This window comes from Asterias rubens, chromosome 9 (genome assembly GCF_902459465.1).
Source record: "Asterias rubens chromosome 9, eAstRub1.3, whole genome shotgun sequence".
NCBI classification, from domain to species: domain Eukaryota; kingdom Metazoa; phylum Echinodermata; class Asteroidea; order Forcipulatida; family Asteriidae; genus Asterias; species Asterias rubens.
Window position 1 is genome coordinate 4,652,853 of NC_047070.1, and position 16,755 is coordinate 4,669,607.

Sequence of the window (16,755 nt, forward strand, 5' to 3'; positions counted from 1 at the left end):
CACCCACTTAAACTACAAAATGAGACCTATCAGTATAATTAGTTTAGAATCGTTTAGAATCAAAAATGTATTAATTGGGATAGTTGCCCCTAAAATAATAAAGTTAAATGGTAACAATTTCCAAGTAAAACCAAAAGGATTTATTTTTTGAGGATGCCCAATGCAGAATCTATTTTTGTTGTTGAATAAATCAAACTTATTTGAAAACAAAAATTAAAAAGAAATTATATTCTTTTTTCAAATTCCTACCTTAAGAAGGGTTTCGCTCATGTGACCTAGTCCTTGCTTTTCGAATTACAAACCTACAAAAACTCATAGTCTCATATCATATGATAAAATTATAGGCATAACAAACATACCATTATTACAGTACCAGTAGGGTCTAACAATAAAGCTTACAACTTGATGCTTTATGGTACAGTGTACTAAAAGTATCATTTTTGTAATACATGCACAAAACAAAGCACAAAGTATGTAATTATATTATGCACAGAATCATGTTCGTACAATACGTGTACATCAAACTTGTATAAACTGAACCCTTGATAAAAACATGTTTATGCTAGGACTACTTCTAAGTTCTAGAAACTAGAAGTATGCTAGGACCTACACCAGAACCTTGTCGTACTTGTCATGTCATGATCTACGGTGTAACCATGGAGGTAGAAATAGATTTATATTAATAAATATAAACATAAACCACAATTACTTAGTCACTTTTGGTCACTTTAATTTTGAACCATATCAGTGGTAGACCTAAAAAGTTGATGGTGTGAGAAATAAGGAAAAAGTATCATCTGCCACGTAAAGTTTTAAAAATGTACAACTACCATGATTGAAAGCTATTCTATTTACGTCCACGTCATTGCTGATCAGTATTACAGATACAATCGAATCAAGACAATGTAACCATTGATGGGCTTTATCCATAGAGCTATATCTAGACCAGGAATAAGAAATGTTTTTATTTTTTGTAAAACAGTCATGACAGTCCTCGATCATCATGACCTTGGCAATGTTTCTCTGTTTTGTAACAGAAAAAAATGTCTTACTTTTGTCATGGAGGTCGTCCATGCTTTTGTCGAAGTATTTATCAGCACAAATCGGAGTCACTGGTGGGAAGTTTTGGTTGTTATTTCCGATCCTTCGAGGGTGACTGATGGTTGCGGGAGGGTCACTGATCCGTGTTGCAACTTCTCGCCATTGACCTTGTCAATGTCAGTCTTCCGACGCCCTACAGACGTAGACGGGCAAACCTAAAAACAGTAATTTTATCGCGAAAAAATGTCGCCTTTGGAGTTTGTCTTTAACTACTGTGTCTTGTCACATTCACTTTAGCTAAAGATTACCTTAGTTTGTCTATGCCAGAACTATTTATTCTATCAACCAGCTCTTTCTCGGTCACTCCTGCCACATCCATTTTGCAAACCGATCGATCGTGTACGAACGTTGAACGTTGTTTACTTTTTTGAGCGAGGTGCCAAATTTTTCCCACAGTCTTTTGCGCGCACATGCGCAGTTGTTCAAAATTGCTATCTGCAATAAGGTCTATGTTGAGAACTATTTCTGTTGGTAACGCGTCGTCTGCTCGCAACAGCAGACGCACGTTTGTAACCGAGAAACTTGTTTTTTTCTCCGATAGACAAATATTTGGTGAAGCTTTTCTTTCAGTATTTTATTTTGTAAAACAATTGAATTACTTCAAGCTCATAATATTAACTCCGGATAATGCAAGTCAACGCCGCTCGATACTGTGAGAAAAATACGAACGAATTCATTCGTTAAAACAACAATTGTTAAGATCCAGAATTCAAACCTGTCGACTGGTCTCCAAACATTTAACTTTTCTCAGCAGTGTCGTATCCAGATGTTATTAAATACCGTTACTCTGAGCACATTTAGATCCATTGATGCACTACACAATCATATTGGATGGGTGACTGAGGTGCACATGAGGAAAATTCGCTCGTGAAAGTAAACACGTTTTTTGCAGTTTTACTCTTGAAGCCGCACTTATTGCGAAACATTATTTATTTTGTATGGACGTGAACATGGCTACGAACTACCTGTTTCAATATGCTATGCTTCATACTTTAGTTAGTAAACAATGATTTTAGGTGCACAAGATATTGCAACACTACCTACCACATCACGGTACCACCACTGAAGAAAACAAATTATTTTTGTTCAAATCGGATCTGGGATTTAGCAAAATGTATGACTTGTTTTCGGCAATGGTGGTGTGCGGTATTTGGCTTGCCGTCATCGGCACTCTGGTATAATTTTAGATTCAACTATCTGAAGAGGGCGATTCACGTTGACAAAATGCGTTGGCATAGGGATTTGATTTATGTATAGATGGTTTATCCACAATAAAACAACAATATTCTCGGCCAGAGGCCGAAAAACATTTTGTACATGTCATGTGCACATTTAAAAACTTCAATATACAAAGGACAAGATTGAAGAAAGCAAAGATGTCTTAAGCAAGTCAAAATTTAATTTAAGAGGATGAAAGAGAGAAAACAACGATACAGGCAGTGGACACTATTGACAATTACTCAAAATAATTATTACCATAAAACCTTACTTGGTTAATGAGTAGTTGCGAGCTGTTGATAGCATAAAACATAGTGAGAAACGGCTCCCTCTGAAGTAACGTAATTTTCGAGAAGTAATTTTTCACGAATTTGATTTGGAGAACTCAGATTTAGAATTTGAGGTCTCGAAATCAAGCATCTGAAAGCACACGACTTTTTTTTATTGCTACCTCGCAACTTCTTTCACAGGTTTGTTATTTTCTGCATAGAAATAATGTTGAGACACCACACCAAGTGAGAAGATTGCGCACGGTTGTCATAGCGCCCTCTGTTGACATTCTAATGTTTACCAACAATCCTCTGCGAGAACTCGAACTTCCTAAACTTGCAAAAGTTTTTGGAACTTTTTCCCAAGCCAAAGTTGGACATTAAAACTGATTGGGACGTCGAGGAAAACTTATTATGGTTTCAAATGTTGACTTAAAAAGTACTTTTGCTAAAAGGTAGGTTTAGTTGATTTAACTTTTTGAGAAAAACAAGTGAACGAGTATTTTGTAGAGAAGAAAATCCATTGTTGCGTCACCCGTTACCAAGCGGTTCTCCCTAGCGCCGATAAAAACAAAATGAAAGCTTCTGTTTATAGAAACGGCAGATGTGCTAACTTTGAGCTTTCAACGTGGACGCATTTTTCTTCGTGTGAGAATTTATTTCGATACGAATGAGACTTTTCCTGAGTATTTTGATACTTATTGGGGCTGCAGTCACTGAGACTGTATGGTAAGTAAAGCAAGGTTTTGTTATTATAATTTTTATTTTAAAGCGAATGCAATTTTTAAGGTAATTTAAAATAATGAACATGCCACATAATTGTCTATGACTAGTAATATGATCATCACAATCACATGGGTTTTGATCAAAATAGGCCTAGCTGGGGGGGGGGGGGGGGGGGGGTTAGGCCCTATATAACAACATAACAGTAATAACATAAACATTTGAAAAACATTTTGATCCTTTTTGCTAACTCAAATTTGTTCAGTCTTCAGTGTATTTTTCTTGCTGACTTTGACTTTCTAAAAGTTAATATCAAAAATAAAAATTAATTTATTAATTTTTACTTTCACAAAACAAATTACTGTACCAAAAAGTTCAATATGCCTTGTAATTTGTATCGTAGGAGGTCCTGTTTTCGAGGTGTCCCTAAAATCGTGGCAAATCTTTTACCTCTCTGTGCGCGATGTAAACAGTCCCCAGATAAAAATTGTTTGGTTTTATTTGCCCAAGCACAGAGTCTCCTCTCCCTGACCAAAACTTAGAAACACGTAAGGCTCCACTGGATATTTGCACTTGTAAATGCAAAAAGTTTGGTACTTTAGGCATTTCTACAAGGTACAAAAATATGTCATAATGTTGAGGCCATATAAAAATATTTGCCCACCCAAAACATTTCATCAAACACTATTTCAATTCACAATTCATGATGATCAAATCATGTGACTGAATATTTTGCTGAGCATTCTGAAAAATAAATACAGAGGCTTAAAGAAGCCATGTGCCTTATATCATTTTCTAATATTTTCAGAGATCTTTATTTTTTAACCCTCATATCAATATTCTTATTAATATTACAATCTAAACATCAGCTTGTTGATTCAGTTATCACCGTTTATTTATACACTTTATTATAAATATTAAGAAAAAAAGGGAAAAAAAACTAAATAAAAATCAGATTTGAAAGCCAATAATTATTCACACTTTTTATTAAATTATTTTTTTTGGTTATTTTTTGCAAATTACCATGGTAATTTTTAAAATTTCATTAAAAAATATTTCGAATAAAACAAAGACAACTGCTAGCTACAGAGACATACACAGAGTCTCAAAAATCACTTGTAGTCACTGCAGATGTTTCTTCCATGTATGGGTTCACCGGGAAACCATACTTTCTTGTTTGCCGTGAAAACAGGAAAAACTCAAAACATATGGGGCCAGTGGAAGTCATCGAAGATCGGTGTGTAGTGTGAACATTTCAATGTCCATCAAGTTTTAATATATGTATTCATACTTCATATTAACAAATGAAGATAATTAGGGCATCGGTTGATATATGGCATCATTATTTTTTTCACAATTCAAAGAAAAAGGCATAATAGCGTGAAAACTGGTAAGAGGAGGATATTTAATGTTACTTCTAAATTTCCAGAAAAGGATTCCCATGTCATTATCTGTTTGTGAAGTCTTATTAATTTATATATGAGACAGGATATATCTTTGTTTGAAATAAAACTTAGTAAATAGTAAGTCCTAACTCTTTAGGCCCCTTTTGTATTATTTATTTTTGTTTAATAGCTTTAAAATATTGGGTTCAATTTAAATGCATTGTTTTAAACTAAAAATTTTAAAACTATTTGAACTCAGAATATAAAACTATTTGGGGGGTTTTAAATCCTCATTTGCATTATCCTTTAAATGAATAAATCGTCATGCCACATCTTTTTCTCACTTTCTGCCTCCACAGTTCCCCCACCCTGATTACCATCCAGGGTCATTCCCAGGGCACTAGTACCACTACTGCCCTGGTTGATGAAGACTGCCTCTCAACTATTGACTGGCTTGACATCGTCTTCACTGCTGCAGTTCCGATTGCCACTGGCTTCGGACTGCTCATGCTCTTAGCCTTTCTGCAAGATCTTCGACAGGCTTGTAAGGTAAATAAATCTAACAGACTCTAAAGATACTACATTCTTTGAAAAGCTTCACTTAACTCCCCTAAGTCTTATCTTTCCAGTTTTTCCCATTGCTTGTCTTTGGCATCAATCCTCCGTCTCCATGTCAATTGCTTCAACTCTTCACACCCCCCCCCTTCTCTTCCCTCCGTCGTTACATTCATTACTCAGCTCACAAACTTTGTCTTTCTGTCAACCTTCCTGTCCTAGTTGGTCATTCCTCGTTTATCCCAATATCTGGACAGGCAGGAAAACTACTGTAAAAATTCAGCTTCTTTCCTTCCTTAAACTAAAGTGTTCATATCCTTGTCATTTACTTTAGCTCGTCACCACCCCTCCCCCACATCCTTCTCTCCATCAGAGTCATATTTTTGTAATAAACTTTTTCTTTCTGTCCACTTTCCTGTCCTTCACAAACCCTATTTCCCTTGATTACCCAAGCATCTGGCAAAAGGAAAACTACTTACTGTACAGAAATCTGGTTCTCATTGTCATTTATTTCAACTCATCATCAAAACAACTCCCTCTGTCAGTGAATTAATTCATTTCACAAACTTTCACCTTCCTGTCATTCACAGAGCAATCACTCCTGGCCTTCACCTCCCACTACCATCGGAGCGAATGAGGCTGAGAAGGGGCAGACCTATGTCATTGACGTTGATTATGCTGGCCGTTATCCTTGGGGCTCCCCGTTACGCTGGTTTGCGAAGTGCAAATCTTATGCTGCACGTACAAACCTGCGTTTGTTGAGACTTCGAGGAACTTTGGGCAACAGCAATTGGTTAGATTTATTCAGTTGTTTTTAAGTTAAAACAAATCAGATATTTTTGCATTCAGGGATTTTTAAATGTCCACGACAAGTAGTCCTGCATGGACTCGTTGACAGGGCATGTGAAATGTGAGTTTGGAAAAAAATTGTAAGGAAAATTTCAAATAACGGAACAATTGAAAGCAAGTAGTTAGTTGCTTTGTTTTAAAACAACGAGTTCTTGAACTTTCTCAAAGGGTGTGATCAATCATGTGTGAGATTTTACTGAGCTGTGAAAATCAGCAAAAGTAGTCGCCCTTTCTTGAAGTTTCAAATAACAATTCCATAATTTTTAAATTTTGTTTTTGTTTCTCCAGGACCGATTTGGCTCTTGGTGAGGAGCCAGAGCAACAGATAATAACAACATCCTGCTCCATCGGTAAGCTCGCTGCCGTGGAGACGAAGTATCCATCATCAGACGGCACCATCTACTTCTCAAGGCAGATGCCTCACCTCAGCTTCGGGGCCTACCTTCGTGGACTTGTCAACAGGGCATGTGAAATGTGAGTTTAAAGTTTGGAACTTTCAGAGGAGTGGCCAAATGAAATTGTTGTCTCAGTGGTAACAAATAAATCAAAATCAATCAGTAAAAGATGTTCTTAAAGCAGAGACCACTTCTTGATCAATAAACTCCATTTTCCAGGAGCTTCAAAATATGCAAAAGCAATTTTTATGAAATCAATACAAACTGCAATTTTATGAGATAACAACCAGCCAATGAAATGGGGTGTGTGTAAATAAACCTGATTTCTTCTGCTTATTTCAGAGAGATCAAGAACATCAATGTCCTGGACACCAATACCCAAGACCGTTTCGTCTGTAAAGGTTGCACGAGCAACGGCGGTATTTCATCCTCGGAGCAAGGCATCACGACTCTCCTTCCGCTGCTTCCCTTCACTGCCAAGCCAGCACCCACGGTCAACCACTTCGCTTACTTCATCAAGAATGCTTTTATGTTGACATCAACCTTCATTCCGTGGCGCCAGGGGAACTTCACCGGTGTTCGACACATAACCTGTATCTTTGCATGCATCACGTCCACCATGTTGGCTGTACAGGGGGTGTCGATGCCACTCCTTGAGCCGCCTCTTGGTGACCTCATAGTGACACGTTTTACAGGCTACGGAGTCACCTTCCAGGTGGTTGTCAAGGCATTGGGAGTAGGTCTCCTGGTATATCCATTTGTCTTGCTGGTCGAGTTGCTATTTCGTTGTCTCCCAACAGTGATGTCTTCTCATAAGAAGTCAACCGGTAAACAGCAAGGAAGTGCCTCCTTTCACAATATAATACCTCAATACCAGCCCGAGACTGAGAGTCAAACCGAAGATGGTTCTATACCAAGTCTCCCATCCTCAGACATCTTATATGGCGAGTCATCTTCTCAAGACACCATTCAAAGAGAAATCTCACCTAGCTTGGATGGAGACATCGTCAACAAAAACAACAACAAGAATGATGTGACGATCGTAGAGATTGACCCAGCTGATGACCTGCCTAATGGTATGCAAATTAGCTGTAGTGACAGTGTTTCTGTGGCAACGGCGACACCCTCAATGAGCTCGAGTCTAGACACTTCTAGCTGTGTGACCATCATCAACATTGAAGATGATGACGTGAAAACCGACCAACTTGTCATGGATGCTGATTCAAAATCTCAGTCCGACTTGGTTCAAACCAAGACGCATCGCGACCATGGACACTGCGCACCGGTTATCGCCCTCGCTTGCCATATTCTGCTGGTTGGGCTCGGCATGCTTTCCCTTCTTGCCTCAATGATGTTCATTCATGGTTTGTGCTGGGATGCTTTCTGGGATTGGGTCGTCACTTCAACCATTGCCATTTTGACTCAGATTGTAGTCTTGGATTTGATTAAAGCAATTGCTATGACCGGGGTCAGAGCACGTACTAACAAATGAAGCTGCTGTATCTAAGCCACACTCCATTATTTACTAATGGTATTTTGCAAGACTTTGGGACCCAAGACTTTGGAACACGCCGGGCTACGTTTGCTGTTGGGGAAACACTGTTTATAAAGAACACAAAGCTCTATCCATTAAAAATGTTGATGCAAACAAAAACTTGATACTATTTTAATTTCATTTGGTAAAGAGGATCGTGCTTGAAAGATCAGTAGAGCCATTGTTTAAAAAACTTTTTTAGCAGTCAGTTATGAAAAGGTCCCAATTTCATAAAGGTGCTTAAGCATGAAACTAGCTAAGCACAACAAAACTGTGCCTTTCAAAACAGTTTGCCGGTCAACCTACCATGTCACAACTTGTGACTGGTATCCTGCTTATTTCTGCTTAGCACAAAATAGTTAAGTATCATTTTCTGCTTAAGAACCTCTATGAAAATGGGCCAAGATCAGCTTCAAGTTTTACACCGATTCAATTATTCCTGATAATTATTTCCAATACAGTTTGGATTTTTTATTAAACCGGAAGAGAGTACAAACTACACGAACCATGCAACAAGTTTAAAGAAAAAATATATAAGCTCTATAATTTTTAATGATTGTAATTAATAGAAACAATGAAGACAGGTACATTACCACAAAATATTCTATTGAACCATCTCATGGTGCACAGTGCACATTGACCTGTGCCTGACCTCTCCACCATTTTGGGAGTCAATGTCCACAAAGGAATTTACTCCCAAAATGATTGAAATGGTGGACACGAACATGCTTTGTGCAGAATACGAAGTGAAGTCCTCGATGTGCAATGGATCAACGGGGCCCAATTTCATGACTGTGCTTATCGCCGAGTTCTGCGCTTATGATCACCATTCTCTGCTTGCAAGGCGAGCGCCTACTGCGCTAGCTGTGTAAGCAAAGAATGCCTAGTAACTTGGGAGTACGCATGCTCACAAGCCAAAATTCCCTGCTAACCTGGGAAATGCTTGACATAAGCACATAATTCCCTGCTTCTGCAAGCGCCGATTCTTTGCTTGAAATTGGGAACCACCTACATGAATTTGATATTTATATTATAAAAGTAAATATTTTTACTGTTCAGAATTTGCAATTGGGTAAATTTCAAGCAAAACCATCTAATAAATATAGATAAATGGAAACTAAAATTTAGGAACTATTTTTGAGAAAAATAATTGGAAAATAATTCACCAAATACTTCACTGAAAGAAACTGCCATTGCAATCAAGAAATCAAAATGCAATTATTTTTCAAACAAATTTTCCATTTTTTTTAATAAAGCAATTGTGGTAAAAATAAATTTTAAATAAAACAAAACTATTAATAGAAACATAAAAAGGTTTAAAATAAGTGTCCAGTTATTCAGTCTTAATCAGTGTCCATCATCCCACCAAAATAAATGTTGACATCTCTTGAATGGATTTCAAACATTTAAAAAAAAGACTTAAAAGGCACTGGACATGTTTGGTAATTGTCTACGGCCAGTATTGACCCATTTCACCTGACGTCATCATCAGAAAAATCTTGAATGCCATACTGGTGGGCAATTTCACTGTGCGTTTTCATATATAACTCTATGCATAGAGTATGCTGTGCGTTACGAAGTGAAGTGCGCATTTTAGGCGACGCGGCGTTAATACACGTAAACCGTACTGCCCACCAACATGGTGAGCGTGGCACCAGTCGCCGCGTGTGAAGCGCGTGCAAGGGGCCAATTCTCACCGTTTTATACTTTCAGCAGCTCTCCATTGGATGTTACCGAGTAAGTTTTTATGCTAACAATTATTTTGAGTTATAACCAATAGTGTCTAGTGTCTTTTATTCAATTAAAACAAAACTTTTTTTGTGTAAATCTGCCAATTTTCCTAGCCTAAACTTTCTACTTTGACTTCAATGACTTAGTATTCAATCCAAAAGAACAGGTTTTCAATCGGAATATTCCCATTTTTGTTTGATCTTCATTAATGATATCACCTGACACAAGAGGGCAGTTTTTACACACTGCCTGCTCAACATCACTCCATTTCCCCCCCCCCCCCCCCCACTTCTTGTTGCTCTCGAGAGGGAAATGCATTATGACCAACTCTCATTAACCTGATTCCTCAAGCATCTAATGATTCCTCTTCTCCATAGTCGTTCCTACAGAGTTATCATCAACCATCAACCATCCCCAATTACAGTTTCCTTTTTTCATTTTTAGCTCCCTTTTTACTCTTTTTCTTTGACGACACAAGATCAAGTGCTCCTTCATTGTCTATTATTCTTTCCAACTCGGATTTTAAAAGCTCTGCATCCTCCTTTTTGCGTTTCTTCTTCTGTTTCTTTGAAACTATTTCATCACTATTATCTTCCGACTCAACAGATATCACGATTCCATTATCCTTGCATTCCACAATTTCAAGATCCTGATCATCATTTCTCTTGTGTTTCTTCTTCTTTCTTTTCTTTGACGGCTCGCTATCTCCATTGTCAGTTTCTTCAGTGGCATCAGTCGTTTCATTCAAACCATTATGTGTACTACCATCATCCCGCTTCTTGCGCTTGTGCTTTTTATGTTTCTTTGAAACTAGTTCATCACTATTATCTTCCGACTCGACAGATATCACGATTCCATTATCCTCTTCGCGTTCCAAAATTTCAAGATCCTGATCATTATTTCTACTGTGTTTCTTCTTCTTTCTTTTCTTTGACGGCTCGCTATCTCCATTGTCAGTTTCTTCAGTGGCATCGGTCGTTTCATTCAAACCATTATGTGTACTAACATCATCCCCCTTCTTGCGCTTGTGCTTCTTGCGTTTCTTTGCATCTCCGCTTTCTTCATCGGAAGCTTTCCTATCCTCCTCTTCCTCACCATTTGAAATTGATTCTTCCGACTTGTCATGACGTTTCTTATGTTTGTGTTTCTTTGATGATTTCTTGGCTTCATCAGAGGAAGGTCTCTCCTCATCACTCTCATCAGCTTCAAAGACTTCCTTATCCCTCTTCTCCTTCTTGTTCTTCTTCTTGTTCTTCTTCTTCTTGTCACTCTTTATAGATTCCCTGTCATCTTGTCCAATTTTTTCTCCACCATCCACGACCATCTCCTTATGCGACTTATCTTTTTTCTTCTTTTTGAGGTCCGCCTTAGTGTCGTCGCCTTGGCCAGAAGGTTCTCCCGAAGAGGTACCATTCTCCTGAGTTGTATTCACCGTCACCTGTTTGGTTCCTTCTTCAGTCTTTGCTGAAGTTGTGTTTTTCTGTTATAAAAGCAGAGTTTGGGATTTTGAAAAATGGTCCAGTCTAAATTAACAGTAACTGAAAAAGTCAAAATGAAAGGATCTTACGAAATGTGGCCAGCAGAGGGCGCTGTGATGATCGACGACACAGCCTTGAAAAGCTACATCAATATCGTAGTGAAATAACAATGTGTTTTTTTCCGGCCGGTTTCTGTATAGAATAAATCCATGTGACCAGACTTGTCCATCATTCTTGTGTTTTAAAATACGAATACAAATACAAACGGTATACTAAACTGTATTTGTAAGTCTAAAATACAAATACAAACGATATACTAAACTGTATTTGTAAGTCTAAAATACAAATACAAACGATATACTTAACTGTATTTGTAAGTTTAAAACACAAATACAAACGATATACTAAACTGTATTTGTAAGTCTAAAATACAAATACAAACGGTATACTAAACTGTATTTGTAAGTCTTTCCTTGATGTTTAAACGAGTCTTGTAAAACTCTGCTTCTTAAAAATGTTGAGAGACAAGCCCATCATTTTTGTTGGTTTTCCAGTTCCACCCCAACACAATCCATATAAGTTGGGTATTAAGATATTTACTCAAAACTACAGCAAATTGTACCTGTTTGGCTCCTGCCTCACTAAACACAGTCCAGATCTGCTCGATGAGACTTACATCACGCACATTCAGACCATTCTGTAAAAATCTCTGAAAAATTGAGAAATAATTTTTTGTGAAACATGCAAGGTACAAGAATACCGGTAGTCAACCTTTTTACAGCACGAGCAGTAGTATATTCAACAAGTTCACTTCAGGGTTAAAAATCCTTTTCCCGTTACCTATGCAGAATTATTAAAAAAAAATAAATCTCCTTTAAGGCACCCATAAAAATATGTTTACTCATTGACATTGCAGATTTGAGTGGCTCATAATTTTTGTTGCGGTCGTGTTTTTGAACACACCGTTAGAAAGCCGTTATGGCAAATCATCACCCAGTGTTTATAAAGGAACAAGTCTTCATCAAGGGCATTAGGCACAAATCTATTCCCCGAGTTGAGGCCTGGTCCCACTGCAGCGATAAAGAGAACGACGACGCAAATAGAGCGCATTCTATTGGTTGAATTAGCGTGTGCGTATTCTGCGTGGAGCAATTCAACCAATAGAACGCGTTCTCTTTGCGTCAGGATTGCTATCGTTCTCGTTATCCCTGCAGTGGGACCAAGCCTTTAGCCTGTTCATTACTTCAGTGCCTTTTGTCTGGGGCCACCAAAACCATGACCACAGAAGCTATGTGAACAGTTGTTGCCAGTGAACATGCAACCAGCCACAGTGGCTCACCACATGTGGTGTGTTGCCATATTTACCACCAAACACGCAAAGAGACTTGAATACCAGTTTTAATAATAATACTAATTACGTGTTTATATAAAGCACTATTCACACCCGGAGGGCGTCCCAAAGCGCTTCGCATTATTACCCCTGGTTACTGGGCCTTAATTCACTCCTTAAACCATCTCAGCTCCCTGGTGGGGAGTATAAATGCAATGCAGACTCACTTCAAATTTGACCTTCTTGCGAGGAATGTTGTCGTAGTTCGACAGACGCTCTAGTAGACTTCTCACTCTTGGACTCAGTGACTGTGAGGAACTTGCCGCCTGAACGCACTGCAAAACAAAACAAAGGTAAACTTTCTTCAATTGACTCAGCTCAGGTCAAAATTAGCAACACATGGAATACAAAATTACAAAATGGAATAAAAACATTTACAAAGGCTGCCTTTTCCTGTTCAATAAACTTTGTTGACATGCACAACCCCAGCATAGACTCCTCTTCAAAGAACCCACAGACTTCACGTTTATTTTGCCATCACAGGTTCTGATAATTTTGTAGGCAAGTCAGTGGCAGATCAAAGTTAAAAGGGGGCAGGAGGGGCATGAGACATAAACAAAGTCCATTGATGCCAGGTGCTGTAACCTTGTAAACAAGGTTTGAAACCAGGCTCAAATCCCAGTCAAACCAGGTTCGATTTCCCACGCAAACTTGTTCAAATCCCAGTCAAACTAGTTCACATCCCAGGCAAACCAGGGGTGCGTTCCACTCGCGCAAACGTTGCCAACAGTTGCGCACGTTCGCCAACAATTTCAAGTGGAACGAGTTGTTCGCCGCCACCGTTGGCGAACGTTGGCAACTTTAGGCGAACATACTTCGGAGGTGTTGGCGAGTGATTTTTAAAATGGCGGACAAGCATACGGTATTATTTCTTTGTCACAAACATAATTACATTGTATTTTCGGTGGATGATAATGCAGATTTGGAATAACAAAGTTAATTAGTTGATGTAATGATGTCAAAAAGAGGACTATTGCAGCAAAAACGAAGTAAACAAAAAAACTACGTATGGTGCGCGCCATCTTCATTTCAGGGCGCCGCCATATTGACATCGCGTATACGCACCAATCGTTCAAACGATAAAAAAACGTTTGCGCGAACAGTTGCAAGTCGTTTGCGCGAGTGGAACGCACCCCAGTTCAAATCCCAGTCAAACCAGGCTCAAATCCCAGTCAAACCAGGTTCGATTTTCCAGGCAAACCAGTTCAAACCAGTTAAAATCCCAGTCAAACCAGGTCCAAATCCCAGCCAAACCAGGTTCGATCCCAGTCAATACAGGTTGGATCCCAATTCTACCAAGTTGAATCCCCGCCAGGATTGACTTACCTCAATCCACTGAGACTGTTTTACTTCTCCCTTGTTGGCCTTGGCATTAGCTACATAGTCTTTTCCTCCGTACTTCTCATTCTCCGTTATGCATTTTGTATGTAGTTTATAATCATCTCCACTGTACGAAAAAAACAAGAAGAGAACATAACAGAATTGAAAGCTGATCCCCGGAGTGTGGTGGCTTAGTAGTTTTGTTAACCGCACTCAAATTCTGGTGTTGTTGGTAGGAGAGTGTGGGTTCAAATCCCAGTCACTGCATGTGTGTCCTTCAGCAAGGTGTTTCACCACAACTGCTCCACCCTTTGGATGGGACATATAGTCATGGGCTTAAAGAGTGTTGTGTGGTGCACATAAAAGAAGCCAGAACAATCATAGTCAAATAAATCATGTTTTTACACTGTCACCCTAAACTGCATCAAAGGCAATGGACCCTATAAAAATATATTAAACGGCATTTATAAAGCGCCGTATATCCATTAAATTGCTTAACAAAGGGACTGTACGTAACACTCAACATTATTAAAAACTAAATAAATGCTACAAAGATAAAAAATTGATACAAATCAAGTCAGGAGAACTGTTTAAAAGTAAAGATGGTACAATTCACAGCAAAAATGCTTGAATGACGATGAAACAAGTGGCCAGAAATCTGACCGCCGTTACTCACAAGAAGTCTTTGCCACAATCCATACAAGAGAGAACTTCACAGTTACGACACTCTCTCATGTAGTGCTTCTCAACATGAATTTTCTTGACGCATTGGCCACAGGCATTACACGTGAAGAACACCATGGTGAATCTTGGCACTGCAATCAAGATTCTTTCAATCTGGAAAACAAAACAAAAAGTTCACTGTATTGTAAGGCACAGTTGAATAGTTAGTATTTAGTAAGCCTCGTGCTGGAACAGGTAAGTTGTAAAATAAGCTGCCGTGTCATGGCCGAGCGGTTAAGAGCACAGGATTCAACCTCTGGTCTTTGATCGCCAGGGTGTGGGTTCGAATCCCGGTCGTGACATTCGCTACGTAAAATTGGGGAGGTAGTGCTTTCTGCTCTACCGGCCAGGCTTCGGACTGATGATACCCAAGCCTCAACCGTATGGACTGTAAAAGGGGTAACCCTGTTTCAGCCCTAAGAGTAGGTGGCAACGACCTCTGGAAAAAAATAATTGTAGCCCACACCTTGAAGTGGCCTTCAGACCTTGTGTGTCTGGTGACTTGCATAAAAAAAGCTAGCTTGGTCACTGAAGAAAATTCAAGACTGTGGATCCTTTCAAGTTTTACAAACTTTCCAGAAGTACATTCAAGAATAAGAAGTATGCCTGGGGGCTGGTGCCTTTAAAATTGTGATTGTACACCGCAAAGATCAATCAATGGCAAACGTGTCTTCGCATTGACACAAATGCCACAGCACAAAACATAAATGCGCAGGAGGCACGACACAATAAATAAAAGGCGCGATACTGGTTGCTGTACGGTACAAACGACGGGTATGTATTTTTTTAAGGGTAGGAATACAGGATACAACGGTAAACTTTCTGTACCCTGCTACCACTTATTCACTATTTAGGGTCCGTTCGTTTAGCTTCCCTGGGTCGACCCCGGTCTGCCCCGATATGTTCGAATAGCTTTGACCACTGTCCTTACTCTATGCTTTGACGGGGCTCACCCGGGTCAGCCCCCAGTGCCCTGCTTGTGGAGTGGGTCACTTGGGGGTGACCTGAGGTGCATGCCGTCACCATGAGAGGGCGAGTGTGATCATTCGATTAGCTCGTCAGGGGCTAACCCGGAGTGTGAGCACTGCGGGGTCGAATGCATTTGCCATTAAATGTTGAGCACCTCGCCACCAGACCATATGGTCAGTCAACTGAGGTCAAAGATCATGAGGTGTACTACAGTATAGTACTACTACTAGATTAGTAACTAATCTAGTACTATACTACTGTGTTATGTGTATACAAAAAAAGGGTAAACTAAAAATAGATTTAGAATAGGTTTAGTCCACCTTGTTGAGCTGTTAATGGCTCCGCTTTTAACATCGGTCTCATCAGAATGGTGACAGTGAATAGTGATGAGACCGATGTTAAAAGCGGAGCCATTAATTAACAGCTCAACAAGGTGGGCAGAATAGGTTGATCACTGAAAATTATCAATACATACTCAATCAAAAATGGCTAAATCTATGGTCCAATTTAACATCTAATCTGTGATTCATCTGTGTGTAATACCCATTACTATTAAACAATGTTTACTAAATCATCAAACCTGTTCCTTAGTTTGTCATCAACGCATGGAGGTAATAGAGCTATGCACGATACACGCCACTCACTCCACGTGTGCGGCGATGTGCGGTAAAAACTACGTACAAAACTATTGGTCTTGTGTCCTTTCACGCGACATGAAATACAGTAGCCCTTTAAAAACATTTTAAGGAAACAGACGTTCCAGACTTAAACAGATCCCCTGAAAATATTTGTTGCAAATTTGCCTGCTACGAGTCGGGAACTTAGATTAACAGGGGCATTCCATTTGGGTTGTGGGGGTGGCCTACCTCTGCTCCTTTTAGGGTTGATGAATAAAGTTCTAATTCACTTTTGTTTATTGAGGCACTTTGTCCAAAATAAAAAGCTATTGTGAATAACCACATTATAGATAATTTTCTTCTTTAATTATAACATATTCACGTCTTTAAATTGTCTGTTTTTGACGTTTTTTTATAGGATACTACTTGAACTGTCCCACTGTTTTGAGATAATCCCTTACTGCTGCTTAACTTTTTCATTGTTGAGAGTGCGTATGT

At 39.0% G+C, this 16,755-nt stretch overlaps 1 protein-coding gene across 1 annotated transcript; it reads right to left on the bottom strand.

Annotated features, from left to right (window-relative positions):
* Positions 1-10,168: 10,168 nt before the first annotated feature.
* LOC117294801 (cell growth-regulating nucleolar protein-like) lies at positions 10,169-16,350 on the bottom strand. The gene is made up of 6 exons (XM_033777331.1): positions 16,221-16,350; positions 14,625-14,785; positions 13,955-14,075; positions 12,796-12,903; positions 11,861-11,947; positions 10,169-11,240 (listed from the first exon to the last, which is right to left on the bottom strand). Exons 2-6 carry the CDS (start codon positions 14,747-14,749, stop codon positions 10,179-10,181), a joined length of 1,503 nt encoding a protein of 500 aa, XP_033633222.1. The 5' UTR covers positions 14,750-14,785; positions 16,221-16,350; the 3' UTR covers positions 10,169-10,178.
* Positions 16,351-16,755: the final 405 nt, after the last annotated feature.